Source organism: Pyrenophora tritici-repentis, chromosome 6, assembly GCF_003171515.1.
Source record: "Pyrenophora tritici-repentis strain M4 chromosome 6, whole genome shotgun sequence".
In the NCBI taxonomy this organism is placed as follows: domain Eukaryota; kingdom Fungi; phylum Ascomycota; class Dothideomycetes; order Pleosporales; family Pleosporaceae; genus Pyrenophora; species Pyrenophora tritici-repentis.
Genome location: NC_089395.1, coordinates 232,936 through 254,481, shown reverse-complemented (window position 1 = coordinate 254,481; position 21,546 = coordinate 232,936). Strand labels below are relative to the sequence as shown.

The following is a 21,546-nucleotide window of genomic DNA, read 5'->3' as shown; positions in this document are numbered from 1 at the left end:
TGGGACATCGTGGTACATCGTGGGATTCCTTGGGACACACGTGACATGTCCCATGGTGGCGTTCCGCCAAGCTTTGTGGGATGCGGGGCAGGCTTACGTCATTGGTCCTTGTACACCTTTGTACGCCTTTGTCTGAGAAGGGATTCCGACAAGGTCTCCATCCTTCTGCCCTTCATATCTTGCACTGTGTCCTCTCCTTAGGTTCGTAACACTTGTCTTTGAAGGATGTATTATTATTATTATTATTATTATTCCATTAGAGTCCTTTTTCAGTCAGAGACTATGTAGGACTTTGGCCGAAGGCCGTTCTATCTTGGTTTTTGTTAAGAATATGTTAGGTTCAGTCCAGGTCGGCGAGGTGAGGTTCGTGGAGTAAGCCCGAGCAGAAGGACCGACGCGGAATGATGATCTGTCATGTACGTCCTAAGATCATCATAACAACAAGTAGATAGAACAATAGCTCTTAGTGAAGTTCAATCCAATACAGGGTTACCTTTCGTACCTCTACTCGGTCGCCTATGGTAGTCATACCACCAGAGGAGACCTTGTTCTAACAGGTTATGAGCCCGGTTGCCTAACCCAACGTTATTGTTTTCAAACACCTACCCGAGTCACGAAGGACTCAGATTCAAGAAGGAATCAAAACATCCACCCAAGTCACGAAGGACTTAGATTCAAGAAGGAATCAGAAAAGAAAAGAAGTCGTGTACAACGCGGTTAACACGCAATCACACTTAAATACACCGTCTCTACACCCGAGAACCGATAACGACTGCACCGCCCGCAGAATATCACCCGGATCGCCCGGATCGCCCGCATCGCCTGTATCGCCCGCATCGCCCGCATCACCTACACTCTTAGCATCATACCACGTACCTTGCTCGCATAATAGTCTCACCAACTCAAAACACACAAGATGGCTGTAGAGAAGGAAGAATGGAAGATTCCCCAACTTACAGCTGAAAACCACGATACTTGGTTCCGCCGAAACAAGGTCAAGCTTAAGGGGAAGAAAGTCTTCTATGTCTGCGAGAAAAACCTGGTACAGCACTGCCAAATAGCAATAGCCGGTGAACTAACGGAGGCTATGGAAGAGTTGGAAATTGCTGAAGCAGACAAGCATACTAAGATCCGCGTCAACATTGAAAAAAGAGACAAGTACCTAGAAGATGAAGCCACTGCAATCGATCTCTTGTTTCGGTCGCTTACTGAAGATGACCAAGCCCTTATTGACGAATACGACACTGCCTTCCAGTTCTGGGCCTACCTACAAAAGAAGTACACCCAAACTGACGCCACAACCGCCAACATTTACATGACCAGAATTCAAACGTTCACATTCAATCCTGGGAACACAATTGTTGGATCATGGGAAAAGCTAAAGGAATACCGACGCAAACTCGTAGCAGCAGACGCTGACACCAACGGAGCTTACAAGGACTCTGCACTACTACTCGTTCTTATTAGATCACTCCCGAAAGAATTTAAGACTACGATTGACACCTTAAACGCCCAACTTAACCTTACGGTTGAACAGAAACTTAAGTTTCTGGAAGAGAAGGAGGTTCGAGACCAGCAAGACGCCGACGAAAAAGCTCTCCCAGCATTCCGGAAGACGGAGAAGTATGTTCCGCCTTACAAGCGCCGAAATCACAAGAGCTCACCACTATCGTCTGACTCCGAATCTGGTACTAAGTTTATGGTCCAATGCTTCCTTTGTGACGGAGCCCATGGCGTACGAGACTGTCCAAGACGTGAGAGAGCTCGAAAGCTCCTTAAGGAATACGACGCTAAGAAATCATCTAAGCCGCCTATTAAGACACTCAAGCAAAGGAATTCTCACAAAAAGACTGGCAAAGCATATGGAGCCGAAGAAGTCAATTCAGAGTCAGATGAATTATCCGAGACCTCAGACTCTGAACCCGAGGAAATTGAGACATGCCGTCTCTCAAAAGACATTGTCGGTAAGGCCTCTCCATCTACTTGGGCTGCCGACACTGGCGCCTCCTCCCACATGTCTGACCAACCCTCATTGTTTAGACGAATGATCAAGATCAAGCGAAGACTAGTTCGGGTTGGAGGGGAGAATTATATGCAGACTGGAAAGGAGAAGCTCAAGTGGTGTGTAAAGACGGATCGTCGACATGGTTGTCAGAAGTACTGCTTGTACCTAACCTTGGAGTCAATTTGTTATCAGGGAGAAGAATTTGCGCAGCAGGCCTGAAGGGTCGTTTCAATTCACACGTACTATGCTTCAAACTAGGAAAGGAGATCATTATTAAAGCAACTATGGACGACGGCCTCTACGTAGTGTCACACATTGCCGATGGATACCACGAGACAGCATTCCTAGGCACGGAACCCCATACACCAGTTAAGAGCGAGCTTAAGGTTAATGAAAAGGAGAGATACCTGCTGTATCACAGACGTTTCGCACACCTAGGACCTACAAAGATTGCCAAACTCCACGAAGTTACAACTCTCCAGAAGAAGATTCAAGTTCCAGAGAAGATTGAAATCTGCGAAGTGTGTTCCCTGACAAAGATGAAGAACAGCATCCCTAAGCAGCTAAGAGAGCACAAGGCCACGAAGCTAGCCTTAGTACAGTTTGACATTGCTGGACCCTTTCCAACATCTCTACGAGGAAACAGGTGGTTCCTCCAAATTATTGATAGCTACACGCGGAAAAACTGGGTTATCCCGCTGAAGAAAAAGGGAGACGCACAACGGGAACTCCGAATCTGGAAGACCTTTGTAGAACATCAAACTGGCGAGAAAGTCAAAGCTGCTGGAACCGACAATGCACCAGAACTTCTACAGCAAGCTGAGGAATGGAGAGTTACACAAGGCGTGGAAATTCAGCCTACAACAATTGCTTCCTCACACCAGAATGGACCAGCCGAGCGAAACATCCAAACTGCTGAAGCTGATATGAGAGCAATGTTGAAAGACGCTGGTTTACCAATTGAGTTTTGGGATGAAGCTGTCGAAGCAGACGCATACCTACGCAACCGTACAAACACAGGACCTATGATCAATGGAAAGCAAGTCAGTCCTGAAGAGGCATTCACAGGAACGAAACCATCCATTGACCACATCCGTGTATGGGGGAGCAAATGCTATTCGTACATCAACCCTAAAACGATTCCAGCAGACCAACGACATGACAAGCTCGTGGACCGTGGCAGAATTGGAGTATTTATGGGATATTCTGAGACAACAAATAAGCAGTTCAAGTTCTATTCGCCAGAGCTTGGATACACCTCAAGGACAAGCCGATTGTCAGTGGACGAATACACCCCTGGAGGGAAAGTTGAACTACGACTGCGAAACATACCAGCTGGACCACAAGGAACGCAGAATACGATGCCAGACCGAAAACCAAGAGGAAGACCTAGGAAGGATCTAGAATTATCTCCTGCCGAACGAATGGAACCAACTCCTACCGAACGAATGGAACCATCTCCTGCAGAACCAATGGAACCATCTCCTACCGAACCAATGGAACCATCTCCTGCAGAACCAATAGAACCAGTTTCCGAGAACCTAATGGAACCATCTTCGGCAGAGCTAACTCATGAACCAGTGAAGCGTCACAGAGGAAGACCAAGGAGGCTAACTACTATTCCTCCTACTGCACCATCTGATGAGCGGGTTCCTAATCTTGTGAACGAAGAGGGGCCCGAAGAACCGTGTACCCAGTCTGTACGAGAAAAGGAGATTCCACGATACTTCACTAGACAAGCCAAACGGAAGAGGTCTAACGAAGAGATTGTTGAGGACGAGAGATTTAGCAAGATCGTTAAAGCTATGCTAGCCCAAGTTGGCCTTACAGAAGAGCAAACACGACTATCTGAGAAGGCTTTCGCAGCAACCGAGATCGCAGGAATCCAGATCCCCCAGACACACGAGCAAGCTATCAACGACCCAAAGTATGGAAAGCAATGGAAAGCAGCAATACTTGAAGAGATAATCGCGTTAATAGAGAATCGAACCTGGGAGGAAGTTCCAAAGCCAAAAGACGCGAACATGGTTGATTCAAAGTGGGTTTTTACAGTCAAAACGAATCTCGACGGGACTGTTGAGAGGTTTAAGGCACGCCTTGTGGCAAGAGGTTTTACGCAAGCACACGGAACAGACTACAACGAGACTTTTGCCCCGACAGTCCGCATGGACACCTTACGTCTGTTTATGGCCACTGTCGCAGCGGAAAACCTGGAATGTTTCCACTTTGACATTAAGAATGCATTCACAGAGTCGCACTTGAAGGAAGAGATCTTTCTTAAGCAACCCCAAGGAGTAGAAGTCAAAAAAGGATACGTCCTTAGAGTTCTCCGCAGCTTATACGGACTCAAACAGGCTGCTCGCGACTGGAACTTGTTGATAAAGAAAGAACTTCTGGCATGGGGATTCGTACAAAGCCTCGCAGACCCGTGCATGTTTATCCACAAAGAAAAACAACTCCGTATCCTCGTCTACGTTGATGACATTGCTGCTGCTGCAAAAGATCGAGCTCAAATTGATTGGTTCTACGAGAAGCTTTCTGGAAGATTCAACACCAAGAACCTGGGGGAGATTCATAAGATCCTTGGAGTACGAGTTACGCGAGACAGAAAGCGCCGCACAATCTACCTCGATCAAGAGCAGTACCTACACGCAGTACTTGACAAGTTTGGAATGTCTAGCAAACAACACAGAGACAAGAAGATTCCATCTGCAGATTACACTTCATTTAGGCCAGCCACTGACAACGACACCCGAATCGACATCACTGAATACCAGCAAGTGATAGGGAGCCTTATGTTTGCTATGGTTCTTACACGTCCAGACATTGCATTCACCCTCGGAAAGCTAAGCCAATACATGAGCGATCCAGCAGAACACCATGGCCATGCGTTGAAGAACCTGCTACGATATCTAAGGTCGACAGTGACATTGAAGCTACGCTACGGACCAGGGGGAGTACACTCGCAATTTGTCATCTACTCTGATGCTGACTGGGCAAGCGACATGGTAGACCGAAAGAGCGTTTCAGGGAGCACTGCAATGTTCTACGGAGGTCCAATATCATGGTCTAGCAAGAAGCAACGGTCTGTTGCAACGTCAAGCTGCGAATCTGAATACATCGCACTATCAACATGCTGCAAGCAAGGCCAGTGGATTGCTCAAATGTTTAGAGATCTTGGGTTCCCAAAGTACATTGGAAAAGACACCAACAAGGTCCAGATGCTAGGAGACAACCAGGGTGCCATTGCACTTACAAAGAACCCTCACCTTCACGAAAGATCAAAGCACATCGACGTCTGTTATCATTTTATCCGAGACCTAGCAGAACAAGGCAAACTCGATGTGGCCTACGTTCCAACTGCAGACATGGTGGCTGATGGAATGACAAAGCCATTGCAGCGAGTCGCATTCGAGAGATTCAAGAACCAATTAGGAGTTGTCCTTGGACCGGACCTGCCCTGAGGGGGAGTGTTAAGAATATGTTAGGTTCAGTCCAGGTCGGCGAGGTGAGGTTCGTGGAGTAAGCCCGAGCAGAAGGACCGACGCGGAATGATGATCTGTCATGTACGTCCTAAGATCATCATAACAACAAGTAGATAGAACAATAGCTCTTAGTGAAGTTCAATCCAATACAGGGTTACCTTTCGTACCTCTACTCGGTCGCCTATGGTAGTCATACCACCAGAGGAGACCTTGTTCTAACAGTTTTTCTAATTTACATGGTTTTCTGGTATGGTTCGCTAATATGGTTTTTGGCTTTTCTACAAAAGATAGCTTGTATCTGTTTGTTGCCAGGTGCTAAAGAGCAGTTTGATAAGTAGAAAGAGATGTAGCAGCGGGCTCTTGTGGCAAAGGAGAGGGTTGTGGTTTTAGTTTTATACAGTGTCTCTCTGTAGGTCTTCTGTTGGCTGTCCTAGGTACCATTTTCTTGTTCCTATTCTGGTGCTAGTGATAAAAGCTAGGGTTGCTTCTATACCTATACTAGTGTGGAGTAGTAGTGGTAGTGTGACTGGGCGATGTTTGATTGTTTGTAGGAGCGTTTTTCGATGGTCTTTGTATAGATGACAGTACAGTAGTAGGTGTTCTGGCGTTTGGATGTTTTGGCAGGTGCAGCGATTCGAGTCTCGTTTCTTAAATCTCTTTAGGTAGGAGTTGAAGTATCCGTGTCCTAGCTTAAGAGAGTAGAAGGCGCTAGAGGTTACTCTTTTCGTGTTCTGTGGCATTTGGATGGTTTTGCTGATTTTAAGAGGGTATTTGGCTGAGTAGGTAGCTTTGTTTAGAGCGGTTGCTCTTGCTTTGTATTTCTCATACTCTTGGCGTTGTTCCGTTTGTTGTATCCTTTTGATTGTCGTGCCCAGGTAGGCAATGCTCTTTGTTGTTGATCTGGGGTCCTCTTTGGTTGCTTCTTTTGCTAGGTAGTCTGCTCTTTCGTTTCCAACTATATCTGTGTGTCCAGGTGCCCAGAGTAGGTGGATGTTTGCTTGTTTTCGTCGGATCGTATTTGCCGCTTTTAGACATCGGAGTTGCCAATGCTGTCCTGGGTTATCTGATAGGTTTTTAAGCCTGTAGATTGCTGCTTGGTTATCTGCGTAGACCTCAAATTCCTGGTCGGTTGTAGCGTTCTTTGCTGCGTATTCGAATGCTCGTGTGATCCCTTCTAGTTCGCCGTTGTAGACTAGCTGGTATTGTCCGATATTAACTGTTTCTGAGTAGATCTCTTGCTGAGTTGAGTTGTAGACTGCTATCCCAACTCCTATTCCTTTTCCTTCTTGTGTTTGCGAGGCGTCTGAGTATATTGTCGTGTAATTGTCTAGCCTTGTTTTAATGTAGGCTTGGTGCGCATTTGCCTCCTCTTCTTTGGATTTTTGAGAGACTGTTACGGTATAGTTTAGAGTATCCCATGGCCTAAACCGGTATGGGATAGTCTGCTCTGTGTCCCTTTTGTTGTTTTTAGGAATTGCGTTAGTAATAGTTTGTAGCTGTCTGTGCTGGTTTGGTTTCTTTGAGCGTTGGAGATTAGTTGATTGGATCCGAGTTATTGCCTTTGCAATTGGATGGGTGTTGGCTAGCAGGTTTGCTCTGCTTGCGTAGTTCCGGATAGTTGAGTTAAGCCTAATTGCTGGTGGTAGTAGGCTCGCTTCGAGGCTTGTAGGGACTGTTGGTGCTGTTCTAAACACTCCTAGTGTTTTTCGACAAGCCAGGTTGTGTAGTGACTGTAGTTTCTTTGTAGCGTAGGGTTGGTTTTGCCAGTATATTTGTGCTCCGTAGTCTGACACGCTGGTTACACATGCTAAGTATAGTTGTCTAATAGCGTGTGTTGATAGGCCGAGTTCAATGTTCGCTAGTCTTCCTAGCCTGTAGAAAGCTTGTCTGGCTTGGCTTACACGTATAGACACATGTGATTTGAATGATAGTCGGTTGTCTAGATAGATACCTAGCCACTTGACAGTGTCTTTGTGTTCTATCCGGTCGTTGTTTGGGAGTATGAGGGCTCTTTCTATCCTCTCCTTCTTAGCGGTGAAGTGGATTAGCTCTGTTTTGGATGTGTCGAAGATAATGTCTAGCTGCTCTCCCTTGGCAAAGAGTGTAGCTATCTCTTTTTGCAGTGCTCTTATGTTTTTCTTTAGAGAGGTTGATGAGGTAGTAAGAGATAGGTCGTCGATATACGATAGTTGAAAGCTTTGTAAGGCTGGGAATAGGTCTCGGATATAGATAAGGAAGAAGATTGGTGATACTGGGCTGCCTTGTGGGATGCCTGCTCTAATCTTGCTAAATTCTTCAATCTTATTATCGAATGCTAGTCTTAGGGTCCTGTTGGAGAGAAAGGATTTCGCCCAGCAAATTAAGCTAATTGGGAGTCCAAGTTTCTTAAGTCGGTCTAGAAATCGGTTGTGTATGACGTGGTCAAAAGCTCCTTTGACGTCCACGAACACTGTGGAAGTAATTTGGCCTTGCTGTTTTTTGTGTTGAATCTGGTCTACTAGGAGGAGAGCGGCGTCTATTGCAGATTTCTTGTTTCTACCTCCAATTTGTGAGGGGTGTAGGAGGTTTGTGGTTTCTGCTAGACTAGCTAGTCTTTTGGCGATAATTCTCTCTAGTACCTTCCCTAGGCTGTTTAAGAGAGTAATTACTCTATAAGCTTTCGGGAGAGAGTAGTCTAGTTTAGATGGTTTTTTGAGAATTGCTCCTGTAGCTGCTTTCCAGCACCGAGGGTGGTATCCGTAATTGAACAAGATTGAGTAGGCGATGAAGAGGATCTCTGGGTTGAACTTAAACGTAGCGGTTATAATATCTTGAGTAATGGCGTCAGGCCCTGGTGTACTACTTTTAACTTTACTAGAACAGGCTTGTTCTAGTTCAGAAATTGATAGTTGCGGCCAGTCCCAAATGCTCTCTTGATAGTTTAGAAAGCTTGGTAGTTCTGCTGTTGGAGGAGGAGGGAACAGTGCTTTTCTAAAGGCCTTGCACTTTCCTTTGAATGTTTTCTCTAGTATCTCTCCATGGATAGGTGGAATCTTTTCGACCTTTTGATCCTTTGTGTATGCCATAGCTTTGTAGATAGACTGTGGGGTTTCTTGTTCTAGAAAGCTATTCCAATGTCTCTTCTTGGCATCCTTGATTGCTCTTGCGTAGGTGTTCCGCGCTATTAAGAAGTCTTTCTTGAATAGATATGCCTCTTGGATGGACAACTGTTGCAATTGTTGTGTGTAGACTCTTTGGCAGTGAGTAAGCTCTCTTCTTAGCTTAGTAAGCTCCTGGTTCCACCAGGGTTTTGGTTTAGGACCTAGTTTGACTTTTGGGATTGCTTTGTCAGCTGCTAGTTGGATAACTTGCGTAATTGCTTCCCCTATCTCCTCTAGTTTGCTTTGAAGCTCCTGGTCCTCTTCTAGAATTAGATTCTTGCAATCTTGTTTCCTAGGGTCGTTTATCTCGCTTATGTGCTGTAGCGTGATGTTGTTTTGAATAGCCTCGTTTAGGGTTTTTTGAAAAAGTGGCCAATCCGCCTTTTTTGTGTTAAACTTGCGTTGGTTTATTGGATTGTCTACTTGGTCGGTGTCTGATCGAATTGAGAAGAGTAGGCCGTAGTGGTCAGATCCAGTCTCCGTAGTGACTTGCCAGTCAATAGCTTTGTCAGCTAGGTCTGGGGTAACTAGGGATAGGTCTAAAACTGATTCTCTTGATAGGTGTGGCCTAAAGAAAGTGCCCGTTCCTGGTGTGTTTAGAAGGCTAAGGTTTTGGCTTTCTATCCATTCTACAAATGGGGGTGCTCCTGGGCTCGTCGATGTGCATAGTGGGTCCCACCACGGGTGGTGCTCATTTGCGTCTAGGAGTAGAATAGATGACTCTGGTAGTCTTGTGTTTGTGTTTAGAAGAACTCTTGGATAGTCTTTATATCTCCTATACCTCTCTCGTTGTATAGGTTGAAGATATTAAACTTATGGTTTCCTTTCTGTACTACTAGTGCTATAGCGTCTGGATCTGACGTAAAACCTTCTAGTAGGTGGGTTCTGCTAATAGCGTTCTAGAGATATAGAATAGCACTCTAGGCGGAGTTTTGGTTCGGATTGTGGGAGAATTTGGAGGTATGCTGCGTGGCTAGTGGACCTAGTATCAGCGTAGTCGTTGTTTCTTGTTGGTGTGAGCCAAGGCTCTTGGACTGCAATTATATCAACCCTTAGTTCGACAGCTAGTTGAAGAGTAGACTCTGTAGCCTGGATACTCTTATTCAGATTCGCTTGGAGAATCTTAATGCTGTCTAACATTCTGTTGTATATTGGTTCTCCTTGTTTGTTATAGCTGCGAGGACTTCACAGTCTCTGCTATTAGCAAAGTGAGGTTCTTTGCAGTTTGAGCATTTTGGGAGTGTATGGATACAAGGCTTCCCACTTGTCGTGCAGGTGGAGCATTTATGCTGCGATGTAGGGTGGGTCCCCGCACATAGCTGGCATGCTGTTTGGTTCCGGCATTTAAGCTTTGTATGGCCAAAGCCTTGGCAGTTGTCGCATTGGGTAGTAGCTGGAATACTTCTATACTTTTCAGTACGGAGGCTCTCTCCAAGGATGATGATCCTCGCTCCTAGTTTCTTTGCTTCAGCTTCTGTTTTAAAAGCAATAACAATAGAGCTGTTTTGCTTGTTCTTCCAGTCTTTTGTAAGCCAGTAGGAGTTACCAACTATTTGTAGTCCTTTGTTGTATGTAGGGATTTCAGTTTGAAGGATTTCTAGCGTGTCTGCTCCTTCAAAGGTTGTAGGGACGTTGTGGACTATGACTTTTGTCCAAGATTCTAGTGGTTGAGCGTGTTTGATGTTAAAGAGATCCATCCAGATGTTGGATTGCTGGAGAAGGAATTCTCCAGAGTATCCGCTTGTAGTAGTAAGTATGAGATTGTTTCTCTTACTAAGAGCTGCTAGTTGGATAACAGGTCCTGCAATGCCAGCTTTTTGGAATGCCTCGTTGATTTTGTTTCGTGCTTGGAGCGGGTTGATGGTTTGGTTTCCTCTAGTGTTGCAACTATTTGATAGTGCGTAATTAGTTTCTTAGGCGTTGGCTTTTTCTTTGGGGCTACAGTCGTCCAAGTGGCGTTCTTTGATGGTTGAGCTGCAATTGTTGCGTATGATTGGGGAGCATTTGTGTTTGTTGTCGTTGTTGCTACTGCTACTGTTTGGTTGTTTTGACCAGCTACTGTGGCTGTTGCCTTCTTTAATGTCTTTGCTGCTTTTTCTGAAGCGTTTGCTAGAGTAGCTGAGTGGAAGGCGAGCTTGGCAGATAGTTTGTCCGAGATCTGGTTTGTAACTCTCCCTTTTTCCGTGTAGTCTCTAAATACGTCTAGTAGTTCGAGTAGCTTGTTTTGCTCTTCATATGAGTTGGTCATAATAGAGGCTTGGAGGATCAGGTTTCTAGCCCATTGGATTGCCTGTTCTGGATCTTTTGCGGTTGGTTTATCAGAGTCATTCTTTTGGAATGGATTTCTTCCAGTTCTGTCGTATACAGGAGAGAAGAGGGCTGGTCGTTTGTTCATGATTGGGACTAGTCGTTCGGGTGGGTTAGGTTGAGTTTGGGTTGGGGTCGCTGGTGTCTGGTCCTCTTCTATACCCATTTGGATATCATTTTCGAGATAGATTGCGGTATTAGTGCTGTTTCCGCTTGCCTCTGGGATCTGCACTATGATATTGTCGCTGTCTGGCGGCATTTTTGTTCTGTTGTTGCTACTTTACACTAGAAGGATACCTAGTTCTTCTAGCCGTACCGGTGTGAAAGTAGTGAAAGCCTTGCTATTTTACTCTTCTTACTCTCTTTTCTCTATCTTACTGATCTATCGAGTAGATCTCTAGGATAGGAATCGATTTGGGAGACTAGAAAACAGCGAAAGAGTCAATTGTTGGTGTTTTTGGTTATCTTATCGATAAGGACTGGTCTGTGCGTTTTTGTTTTGGAAGATTATTATTATTATTATTATTATTATTATTATTCCATTAGAGTCCTTTTTCAGTCAGAGACTATGTAGGACTTTGGCCGAAGGCCGTTCTATCTTGGTTTTTCTAATTTACATGGTTTTCTGGTATGGTTCGCTAATATGGTTTTTGGCTTTTCTACAAAAGATAGCTTGTATCTGTTTGTTGCCAGGTGCTAAAGAGCAGTTTGATAAGTAGAAAGAGATGTAGCAGCGGGCTCTTGTGGCAAAGGAGAGGGTTGTGGTTTTAGTTTTATACAGTGTCTCTCTGTAGGTCTTCTGTTGGCTGTCCTAGGTACCATTTTCTTGTTCCTATTCTGGTGCTAGTGATAAAAGCTAGGGTTGCTTCTATACCTATACTAGTGTGGAGTAGTAGTGGTAGTGTGACTGGGCGATGTTTGATTGTTTGTAGGAGCGTTTTTCGATGGTCTTTGTATAGATGACAGTACAGTAGTAGGTGTTCTGGCGTTTGGATGTTTTGGCAGGTGCAGCGATTCGAGTCTCGTTTCTTAAATCTCTTTAGGTAGGAGTTGAAGTATCCGTGTCCTAGCTTAAGAGAGTAGAAGGCGCTAGAGGTTACTCTTTTCGTGTTCTGTGGCATTTGGATGGTTTTGCTGATTTTAAGAGGGTATTTGGCTGAGTAGGTAGCTTTGTTTAGAGCGGTTGCTCTTGCTTTGTATTTCTCATACTCTTGGCGTTGTTCCGTTTGTTGTATCCTTTTGATTGTCGTGCCCAGGTAGGCAATGCTCTTTGTTGTTGATCTGGGGTCCTCTTTGGTTGCTTCTTTTGCTAGGTAGTCTGCTCTTTCGTTTCCAACTATATCTGTGTGTCCAGGTGCCCAGAGTAGGTGGATGTTTGCTTGTTTTCGTCGGATCGTATTTGCCGCTTTTAGACATCGGAGTTGCCAATGCTGTCCTGGGTTATCTGATAGGTTTTTAAGCCTGTAGATTGCTGCTTGGTTATCTGCGTAGACCTCAAATTCCTGGTCGGTTGTAGCGTTCTTTGCTGCGTATTCGAATGCTCGTGTGATCCCTTCTAGTTCGCCGTTGTAGACTAGCTGGTATTGTCCGATATTAACTGTTTCTGAGTAGATCTCTTGCTGAGTTGAGTTGTAGACTGCTATCCCAACTCCTATTCCTTTTCCTTCTTGTGTTTGCGAGGCGTCTGAGTATATTGTCGTGTAATTGTCTAGCCTTGTTTTAATGTAGGCTTGGTGCGCATTTGCCTCCTCTTCTTTGGATTTTTGAGAGACTGTTACGGTATAGTTTAGAGTATCCCATGGCCTAAACCGGTATGGGATAGTCTGCTCTGTGTCCCTTTTGTTGTTTTTAGGAATTGCGTTAGTAATAGTTTGTAGCTGTCTGTGCTGGTTTGGTTTCTTTGAGCGTTGGAGATTAGTTGATTGGATCCGAGTTATTGCCTTTGCAATTGGATGGGTGTTGGCTAGCAGGTTTGCTCTGCTTGCGTAGTTCCGGATAGTTGAGTTAAGCCTAATTGCTGGTGGTAGTAGGCTCGCTTCGAGGCTTGTAGGGACTGTTGGTGCTGTTCTAAACACTCCTAGTGTTTTTCGACAAGCCAGGTTGTGTAGTGACTGTAGTTTCTTTGTAGCGTAGGGTTGGTTTTGCCAGTATATTTGTGCTCCGTAGTCTGACACGCTGGTTACACATGCTAAGTATAGTTGTCTAATAGCGTGTGTTGATAGGCCGAGTTCAATGTTCGCTAGTCTTCCGTTTTGGAAGATTGAACGCGTCTGAAGAATCTCGTTCTACTGGCTCTAGCTTTACAACCAGCTGGCTGCAGAGGCTTAGAGTAGCTGGAATGTTTTTCTTCTGATGGTTTCGACTATATTCCGATGAAAAACGACGCGTTTTGATCAGTTTTCGATTTGAGGTGTGTGTTTGAAGGATGTAACGTGTCTGTGCGCGTGATGCCCATAATCGCGTGCCGCACACCCCACCAATATCGCGACGACGGCAAAGTTGAGGCTGTGCAGCCACGTACAATAACTATTATCGCGAGATTTTCCGGTGTATTGATCTATAGACGTAGCTCTACAACTTTGTCTATCTATATTTTGCCGGAGTATTGACGGCCCGGCCGCGTCGGGTGGTTGTTGGTGGGGAGCCGGTGCAGCCACCTCAGCCAGAGTGCCACCGCCAGCACCACCCACGCGTCGTTTTTTTGGCTGTTGCTTTGCAGCGGGCTTTGAAGCCTTACGCTTGCCCGATTGGGGTTGTTGTATAGCCTTTGCAGCGTCGCGATCGCGTCGTTTGGCGTCAAGTTCGGCAGCCTTTACAGCCTTGGCTTCATCCCGCACCTTCTTTGCCTCCTCACGCGCCGCCCGCGCTGCCTCTTTGATCTTAAGTTGATAGATCCTGTTGTTCTCCTTTGCCTCTTTCAACTCTATCTTATCAAGTAGCTCTTTCTCCTTCTCCTTCTCCTTCACTAGCTGCCTGAAGCGGGCCTCTCGAAGCTTGCACGGCGACCACCAAACTGCCCCTGAATGGAACGCTTTTCGCTGCTGTAGATCTAGGGAGGTTCGTGCCGATTGCGGGGCTTCTGGTGAACGTGTAGCGCCGCGCGCAGTGCGTCCTTCTCGTACTCGGCGATCTCTTTGGCAGCCTGGAGGCGGAGGAGTATTTCTGAGAGGTTGTTGGCCGCAATAGAGCTCGGATCGTAGGCCTGATTAATGAGGTTCGTGATAGTAGCTCTACTCACGTTCACTAGTGGCGGCGGTGCTGTTAGTGTTGACTTTCGGAACTTTTTAAGTACTACTTCGGGATCTATAGGAGCTATCCCAGTGGCTTTAAATGCCTTCAACGCGTGCTTCTTAATGAAAGAGGAGTCCCAGGCAGGCTTGAAAAGACGGTAGAAGTCATCCTTCCTCACAGCTAAGAGACCGTGGCTCGCCTGGAGGTAGTGCTGCAAGCTGAGTGAGTACGCGGCTGCCAGAGGTTTGAACATTACCACATCGAGTGGCTGCAGCGTATGGGTACTATGGGGGGTAGTACGAGTAACATAATATTGTGGGCGATCGCGTAGTCAATAAACTCCATAGTAACGTGACTCCCATGGCCGTCAAGGATGAGTAAGCGTGTGTGATTGCCGGCCTTCTCCTTCGTATGGCGATCAAACACCTGTTCGAGCCATGCCAGGCCTACCTGATCATTGGTCCACCCTGAGGGACTTGAGGTAACGTAGACTGGATCGTCAATTGCGATATCATCAACCCATCTGGCGTACATGTTGCCCGAAGTAGCTTCGTATATAATCGCGGGCGGTAACGTACTCCCATCAGCACATATAGCAGCGATAACAGTGATCCAATCTCTGTTGCCGTCCTGTATCACTTTCTTAAAGCCCCCAGTCTCATATTTCTGCTTACTAAACACTCTCTTACTCCTCCCCGTCACTCCAATAAGGAATCCCTTCTCATCCATATTATATACATCCTGCGCCCGAATATGGTGCTGAGCCATTTTAGTAGATAGTAGATCAAAGTACGACTCGTACTTGTATACAGAATCAGCCCGGTGGCGATTGCGGTCCAAACCAGTTGACCAACGTGATATAATCGCGTCGGGATGACGGTGAAAGAAGCGCGTCACCCAGCTTTGGGAGGCAGCCCTTCCGGCTATAGCACTAGCAAAGTTCTGGATCATAGTCCTCGTCGGTGGTAAGCCAGCCTCAGTAAGCTCGTCAATGTGCTCTAGAAGCTGTAGCTCCTGGTGTGGGTGAAGGAGTTGCTGATTACGTGATTTGGCTTCATTTGAGCCCCGGATCTGTTGATGGCGTCGCGACAACGTAGAGCGATCAACACCAAAGCGGCGCGCAACCTCAGAGTATGTAAATTTATCTCCGGGATCACGCGATTCAATAGCTTCAATCGCAGCGTTGATACAACTCATAGTTGTGGAGTTATGGGTGGTTGAAGTGGTAAGGGTGGATTGGTGTTGATGTTGCGGGGTGTGCGGCACGCGATTATGGGCATCACGCGCACAGACACGTTACCAAGACGACGATATCATCAACGTAGAAGAAAACGATTAGATTGTTGTTGGCAAACAAGCAAGGAACTCCAGGAACTGCTTTTAACCCCAGCTTCTTTAGGGTCTTCTGAAGTTCTGCATACCAAAGCAATGGAGCTTCCTTAAGACCGTACAATGCTCGACGAATTAGGAGTAGTTCTCCATACTGTTTTGCAAAGCCTTCAGGTGTATAACAGAAAAGCTTTCTGTTTACTCGTGCGTTTAGAAACGCGTTTAGTGCATCGTACTGAAACATTAAGAGGTCGAACGCAGCAGCTAGCGCGATTAATCCTCGAAAGACTCGGGCAGCCAGCGTGGCCGCGTAGGTGTCTCCCCATTCTGCTTGAAGATCTCCGCGTACGACAAGTCGAGCCTTGAACTTATACAAGTATCCATCTTGATCGAACTTGTATGTGTACACCCACATTAGGGGTAAAACCTCAGCATCAGCAGTTGATGAGGTTGCAGGTGTTTGAGCAAAGCAACCTTTCTTCCAACAGTTGTCAAATTCGACATTCATTGCCTTCTGAAACTCATTGGCAAATGGGTGCGTAGCAACGTCTCGATAGCGTTTTGGAGGTGGTGGCAGCTGATCTCTATAGAGTCGAACTTTCGGTAATTCTCCGAACAGTTTCGTCGTTTCTGGTTGACTGATTGCGGCCAAAAATGTACTATAGTAGGTCATATTCGTACTCAGGTGATTATGATCAGAGTAGTTGGCTCGGTGTCGTCTTCGGTGTCCTTCAATCACATTCTCTTGACTGCCAACCTCTGGATTCAAACGTCTTGGAGCGTTGTTCTGGTATCGGTCTGGCACGTAGTCTTGGTATTGATCTCCCCAACCGCCTGGTACGTTTTGTCGACGGGAAACCATTGATTCTGGTGTTGTAGGGCTATCATCGGGATGTCTGACCCTAATCGTAGATTCTGGTGTTGCAGAATTATCGAATTCCTTGTCTAGATTCCCTAGTTCGAACTGAATATCTTTCTCGGTTGCTGTTTCAGCATCGTTTCGGTCATTCTGGGTTAAAGAGTTGTTTTCCTCATAAGTCTGTTTCTGTAATGGAGACAGAAGGTCCTCAATGTCTATGAGCGCTTGAGGTGTGGGTATATCCAAGATCTCAATTAATCGCTCAGCTTCTTCTGAGAGCTTCTCAGGCTCATCGTCGTTCTTCATGAGGTGCTGTCGTGCAAAGACCACATCGCGTGTTCGTATAACACGTCCCTTAGATGGTATCCAGATACGGAAGATGTTTGTCGAATCGTAACCAACCAAATATCCAATCATCGTTCGGGATTCAAGCTTGTCTCCACGCTTGACCTTTCTGTCGAGCACGTGAGCACGACATCCAATTGGAGCCATATGCGCTACTGATGGTTTTCTACCAAACACTCTTTGGTAAGGCGTCTCCCAATCGAGGCTCTCTGTTGGCGTGATGTTAAGCAACATAGCGGCAGTGATAACCAGTGATCGGAATGGTCTGGTCTGACTTGGTCTTGGTCTGGTCTAGACCGCCAAGACTTGGTCTGGTCTGGCGATTTTTTGAGACCGTGGTCGGACCGGTCTAGATGATCGGACCGGTCCGGCTATAAATAGGTCCACGTGACTAGATCTTAGACTAATCTAGCCAGAAAATTTAGCACAATATGAGTCATTAAGATCAAGGTAAGTCTTCTACTTACATAGAACAATCAAGTCCTTAACAACCTACTTATATACTATTGTTATGGAGCCTTCAACACCAACCTCACCGTCCCCATCGAATATTATAAGACTAGATTTAACGTCTCTTACTCCATCTCCTATCCCCACGTCATCACCCACCCCTATACTATCACCCACTCCTATTCAATATCACGAATCTCCAGATGAGTTCGTGCAGGGCGGTATCACGTACGTGAAACGTGCAATAATTGCAAGGAAGGATTTCCGTCAAGGTACATCACACATCTGCAGAGTTGCCAACAAGCAAGTCAAGTTGCTCGTCAAAACTGGACGCTAACCGCTAGGAGTAGGAGTTATACCTAACAAAGTAACTACTAGGCTACAATAGGTAATCAAGCAAGTCAAGTTGGACCTTCTGAGCCCCACTTACTTGCTTGTTGGCAACTCTGCACATCTGGAAGTACGGACTCCAATACATTCGAGATAGCGATAAGAAAGAGGTGTATTACTGCCATGAGTGCAGGGTTGGGAAGAGCAAGCAAGAGTTGTTTGTCATCAATGGCACTTCTAGGATCCGGAATCACCTGGAACAGAAGCACCAGATTGATCCCCAGAGTGGCATCAAGCGAAAGGGTTCTGTACGGAAGTCTATAATCGACCAGCAAAAGGATGGGGCTGCTTCCAGCATCTTTTTCTGGAAGGAGTCAGTAGAGAAGTTTAAAGAGCTTCTAATTCGTTGGATTGTGTACTGCCATATCGCCTTCTTTCAATTAGAGAACCAGTACTTTCGTGAACTACTCCTCTTTTTAAATCCGGCACTACTCAACCACCTCCCGAAGGCTGCGAAGACTATCCGAAGCTGGGTAATGAATGCATTCATATCGAAGAAGCAACAGCTTAGGGAGGACCTACACCATTCACGGAGTAGGATCTCTATCTCCTTTGATCTCTGGACTTCACCAAACCCTTACGCTATCCTAGGCGTCGTCGCTATGTGGATTGATACTACCGGCATGCGACGTGTTACCGCTTTAGGTATGCGACGTATATACGGCGAACATACTGGAGAGAATCTTGGATCGGTGGTCCTTGAATTGCTGGAAGAATACGACATTAGCGGAGATCAGATTGGATACTTTATGCTGGATAATGCCTCGGCAAATGATACCGCTGTTGAGTTTATACTCAAGGATCTCTGCCCATGGATGAAGTCAAAACAACGTCGTCATCGCCGGCTGCGTTGCTTGGGCCATGTCATCAACCTCTGTTGCCAGGCGTTCCTTATGGGGCGAAACTGTGAGAAGTATCTTGCGAAGCTGGAGAAGCATCATCAACGTGGCGACTATACGAAGGTGGAAGAGCTCTGGAAGAAGTTCGGATGTTTGGGTCGTCTTCACAACCTGGTGCGATACATCAGGCTTACTCCACAACGGCGTGAGGAGTTTGCTACAATTATTATCGGCGGAGATCTTTCGCAATTCGACGGGCTTGAGCTTATCCAGAACAACTCGACCCGCTGGAACTCATGGTTTTATTCGATTACACGTGCATTAAATGTTCGAGAACGTTTAGAGCTCTTCTCGGCTCGTCATGTACCTGGAAAGGGCTCCGTAGGGATCGCGAACTTTAAGCTTGATGGACAGCACTGGTTTGAGCTTGAAAAGATTGAACTCGCTCTCAAAGACTTCTATGCTGCAACTTTGCTTTCTGAAGGTAAGAAGACGTCACTTGCGGACTGGTTTTCAACTTTGGACTGCCTTCTCCGGGAGATAAGCGAGACGAAGGATCACTACCACGACATCCACACTGAGGACGATAACAACTTTACATGGAAGTACCTTCAAGGCTGCGCTGATGCTGCTTGGTTAAAGTGCGTTGAGTACTATAACAATCAGCAGCTGAATTGGCAAAATCGATTCCCTGAAGATACTGACCTTCCACCGGCATATTATGCGGCTCAAATCCTTGATCCATATCGCAAGTGGGGATGGTTCAGGCAAGAGTGGGTTCTTCATGGCGACGAAGAGAAGAAGAGGTGGTTTGAAAACGCACAATTAGCGGTGAAGCATCTCTGGGAGACAGAGTATAAGGGAAGGTACCCTGTCGAGATGCTGCCACCACCAGCCAGGAAGGAGAGAGATCCTGACCCAGCATTTGATCGCCAGCGGGAACATAAGCGCATTCGAATAGACGCTCCAGTTTCTACAACTGATTTGTATGAACAATACATCTCTACTGACCGGCTTCATAACGAAGAGGCAGGTTGCAATGAGGCTATTGCGTACTGGCTATCTCGCTACGACTCCCAACGAGATCTCGCTCGCTTCGCTCTAGACATGTTTGCGATCTCGCCTATGTCGGATGAATGCGAACGTCTTTTTAGTAGCGCGAAGCTTACTATCGTCGATCGCCGTGGTAGGCTGAAGGCAGATATTATAGAAGCGTGCGAGTGTCTCCGGGCCTGGTATGGAAAGCCCCAAGCTGAGGGGAACAGCGATATCGAGGATAGTGAGAACGAAGACGACTAGATTGACAGTCAGTAGTAAAACACATTTCCTCGGCTTCCTTCTTTGCTTCAGCCTCATTCTTGGCGGTCTTGTTGGTCGGACCGGTCTGGTCGGACCGGTCCTTATGTAAGCACCTGGTCTGGTCTGGTCTGTACCCTCAGACCAGACCAGACCAGACCATTCCGATCACTGGTGATAACAAGCTCGTTTGCTAATTCCTTTGGAAGTCCTGATGAGATTCTCAATGCTCTTCCACGTTCGACTATGACTCTTCCAGCTCTTTCAGCATTTGGATTTTGCGCAGGAGTATCAGCGGCTCGCGCTTCAATCTTGATACCAAGCTCTTTGCAGACATCGTACAATAGCTCGCGGTAACCAGGCTCGCTGTCGATACGAAATACAACCACAGTGTATTCGAATTGTCGTTGAATCTTTGCAATTAGAGCCTTAATCACATTCACAAGGGTGCTCTTTTGTCGGTTTGGTATCGTTGTGACTTCATGCCACTTAATCGAATGGCAGATCGCGTGAAAGGCATACTTGTCACCATTGTAACAAGCTTCTCCTTGAGGAAGTAATTGAACCAGATCAATGCCAACGCGATAGAAAGGCGTTGTATTCGTTAGACTCCGCAACAATCAATTCAATCCGGTCACTCTCCTAGACCCACTTACCTATCTAGGTAGGGCTTAAACTCCTATAGGTAACTACTAGGCTTAAAGCGGTAATCAATCAATCCAATCTGAACCTTCTAGGACCCACTTAATTGATTGTTGCGGACTGTGGTATTCGTATCTTCAGGGGTCCTTCGAGAGATTTGTTGCGTCATTCTCGACTGGATACACACATCGCAGTCCTTCCATTTCGGCGCTTTGTTGTCTCCAACAAGTTCAAAACCTGTAACGCTTTCAGGCAGATGATCAATTGCCTGCTTGCTCGCATGTCCCCACAACTGATGCGCTTCGTTGGCCGTAGCAACGATCGCTGGTCTTGGTTTCTGAGATGTTCTTTGGGGCTGAAACCGAGCAGCAAATGTTGATAACGTACTTAGCTCGGGTCTGTCATTCTCCTCAGCATCGATAAGCCAGTGCCCATTGCTGTACTCCAGCATTGCGACCACATTGCTCGGGTTGTTCTGGTATAGCAAGTCGCGTCCTGAATCGAAATGGATTCCTAGCGGTCGACAGCGCGATAGACCAAGAACATTGGCAAAGAACCCTTCTACCAATGCAACGTGAGTGAGCTTAATAGGTGCCTTGCCAGATGGTGTTCGTACATTGAGTACAACAGTGCCCCATTCAGCGATCTGAACAACCTGGCCACCAGCATAGATCACTTCTCCAGGTTTAGCTTTCCTTACAAAGGACCAGCCAAATTGTCTAGTGTTGCAAACATGTGCGTTCGATCCAGGATCCAACACCCATCGGTTCATAAGGTGTGGTACTTTAGTCGTTGCAGTATTGAAAGTCTGTATTAAGGCGTTTGTCTGAATAGGACTCGTGGCTAGTTGATCGTCGTCAAAGCGAATAGGAGTCGGAGTCGAAGTTGAAGAAGATGCAGTACCGTTCTTCGAGCTAGTCATCTCCGGTCTTTTCTTAGCAGACTCCGCAACAATCAAATCAATCAATCTTAAGGTTGTCGATTGGTTTGATTAGCTTGCGGCGACGCTGCTGATTGATTGCGGATTGATTGTTAGGGTTTTTGAGCAGATTGATTGCGATTGATTGGTTGATTGGCTGATTGATGCTAAGAAGTAGTATACAGGGGGTTATGGTGTTCACAGATGTCAATGAGCAAGCTGAGCGAGCTCAGCCAATTGGCTTGCTCAGCCAATTGAGCGGAGGCCAGCAGCTCGCTCGGCTCGCTCGGATTGGCTGAAACAGGGCTG

General features: G+C 46.3%; 7 protein-coding genes across 7 annotated transcripts; 3 read left to right on the top strand and 4 right to left on the bottom strand.

The window, feature by feature from the left end:
* Positions 1 to 916: 916 nt before the first annotated feature.
* Positions 917 to 2,224, top strand: PtrM4_113470 (UBN2 multi-domain protein; the record flags this gene model as incomplete). Its single annotated transcript, XM_066108084.1, has 1 exon — positions 917 to 2,224. The coding sequence occupies one exon, from the start codon at positions 917 to 919 to the stop codon at positions 2,222 to 2,224; it is 1,308 nt and encodes a 435-aa protein (XP_065961269.1).
* A 65-nt stretch (positions 2,225 to 2,289) lies between these two features.
* PtrM4_113460 (uncharacterized protein) lies at positions 2,290 to 5,469 on the top strand (the record flags this gene model as incomplete). The annotated part of the gene is made up of 1 exon (XM_066108083.1): positions 2,290 to 5,469. One exon carries the CDS (start codon positions 2,290 to 2,292, stop codon positions 5,467 to 5,469), a length of 3,180 nt encoding a protein of 1,059 aa, XP_065961268.1.
* Positions 5,470 to 5,882: 413 nt separating this feature from the next.
* PtrM4_113450 (uncharacterized protein) lies at positions 5,883 to 11,196 on the bottom strand (the record flags this gene model as incomplete). The annotated part of the gene is made up of 5 exons (XM_066108082.1): positions 5,883 to 9,360; positions 9,550 to 9,813; positions 10,041 to 10,370; positions 10,427 to 11,033; positions 11,100 to 11,196. 5 exons carry the CDS (start codon positions 11,194 to 11,196, stop codon positions 5,883 to 5,885), a joined length of 4,776 nt encoding a protein of 1,591 aa, XP_065961267.1.
* Positions 11,197 to 11,710: 514 nt separating this feature from the next.
* On the bottom strand, positions 11,711 to 15,365 carry PtrM4_113440 (Trichoplein multi-domain protein; the record flags this gene model as incomplete). Its single annotated transcript, XM_066108081.1, has 4 exons — positions 11,711 to 13,222; positions 13,595 to 13,978; positions 14,026 to 14,452; positions 14,509 to 15,365. 4 exons carry the CDS (start codon positions 15,363 to 15,365, stop codon positions 11,711 to 11,713), a joined length of 3,180 nt encoding a protein of 1,059 aa, XP_065961266.1.
* Positions 15,366 to 15,447: 82 nt separating this feature from the next.
* On the bottom strand, positions 15,448 to 16,935 carry PtrM4_113430 (uncharacterized protein; the record flags this gene model as incomplete). The annotated part of the gene is made up of 1 exon (XM_066108080.1): positions 15,448 to 16,935. The coding sequence occupies one exon, from the start codon at positions 16,933 to 16,935 to the stop codon at positions 15,448 to 15,450; it is 1,488 nt and encodes a 495-aa protein (XP_065961265.1).
* A 277-nt stretch (positions 16,936 to 17,212) lies between these two features.
* Positions 17,213 to 19,679, top strand: PtrM4_113420 (Dimer-Tnp-hAT domain containing protein; the record flags this gene model as incomplete). Its single annotated transcript, XM_066108079.1, has 2 exons — positions 17,213 to 17,379; positions 17,675 to 19,679. 2 exons carry the CDS (start codon positions 17,213 to 17,215, stop codon positions 19,677 to 19,679), a joined length of 2,172 nt encoding a protein of 723 aa, XP_065961264.1.
* A 730-nt stretch (positions 19,680 to 20,409) lies between these two features.
* Positions 20,410 to 21,090, bottom strand: PtrM4_113410 (uncharacterized protein; the record flags this gene model as incomplete). The annotated part of the gene is made up of 1 exon (XM_066108078.1): positions 20,410 to 21,090. One exon carries the CDS (start codon positions 21,088 to 21,090, stop codon positions 20,410 to 20,412), a length of 681 nt encoding a protein of 226 aa, XP_065961263.1.
* Between the last annotated feature and the right edge of the window lie 456 nt (positions 21,091 to 21,546).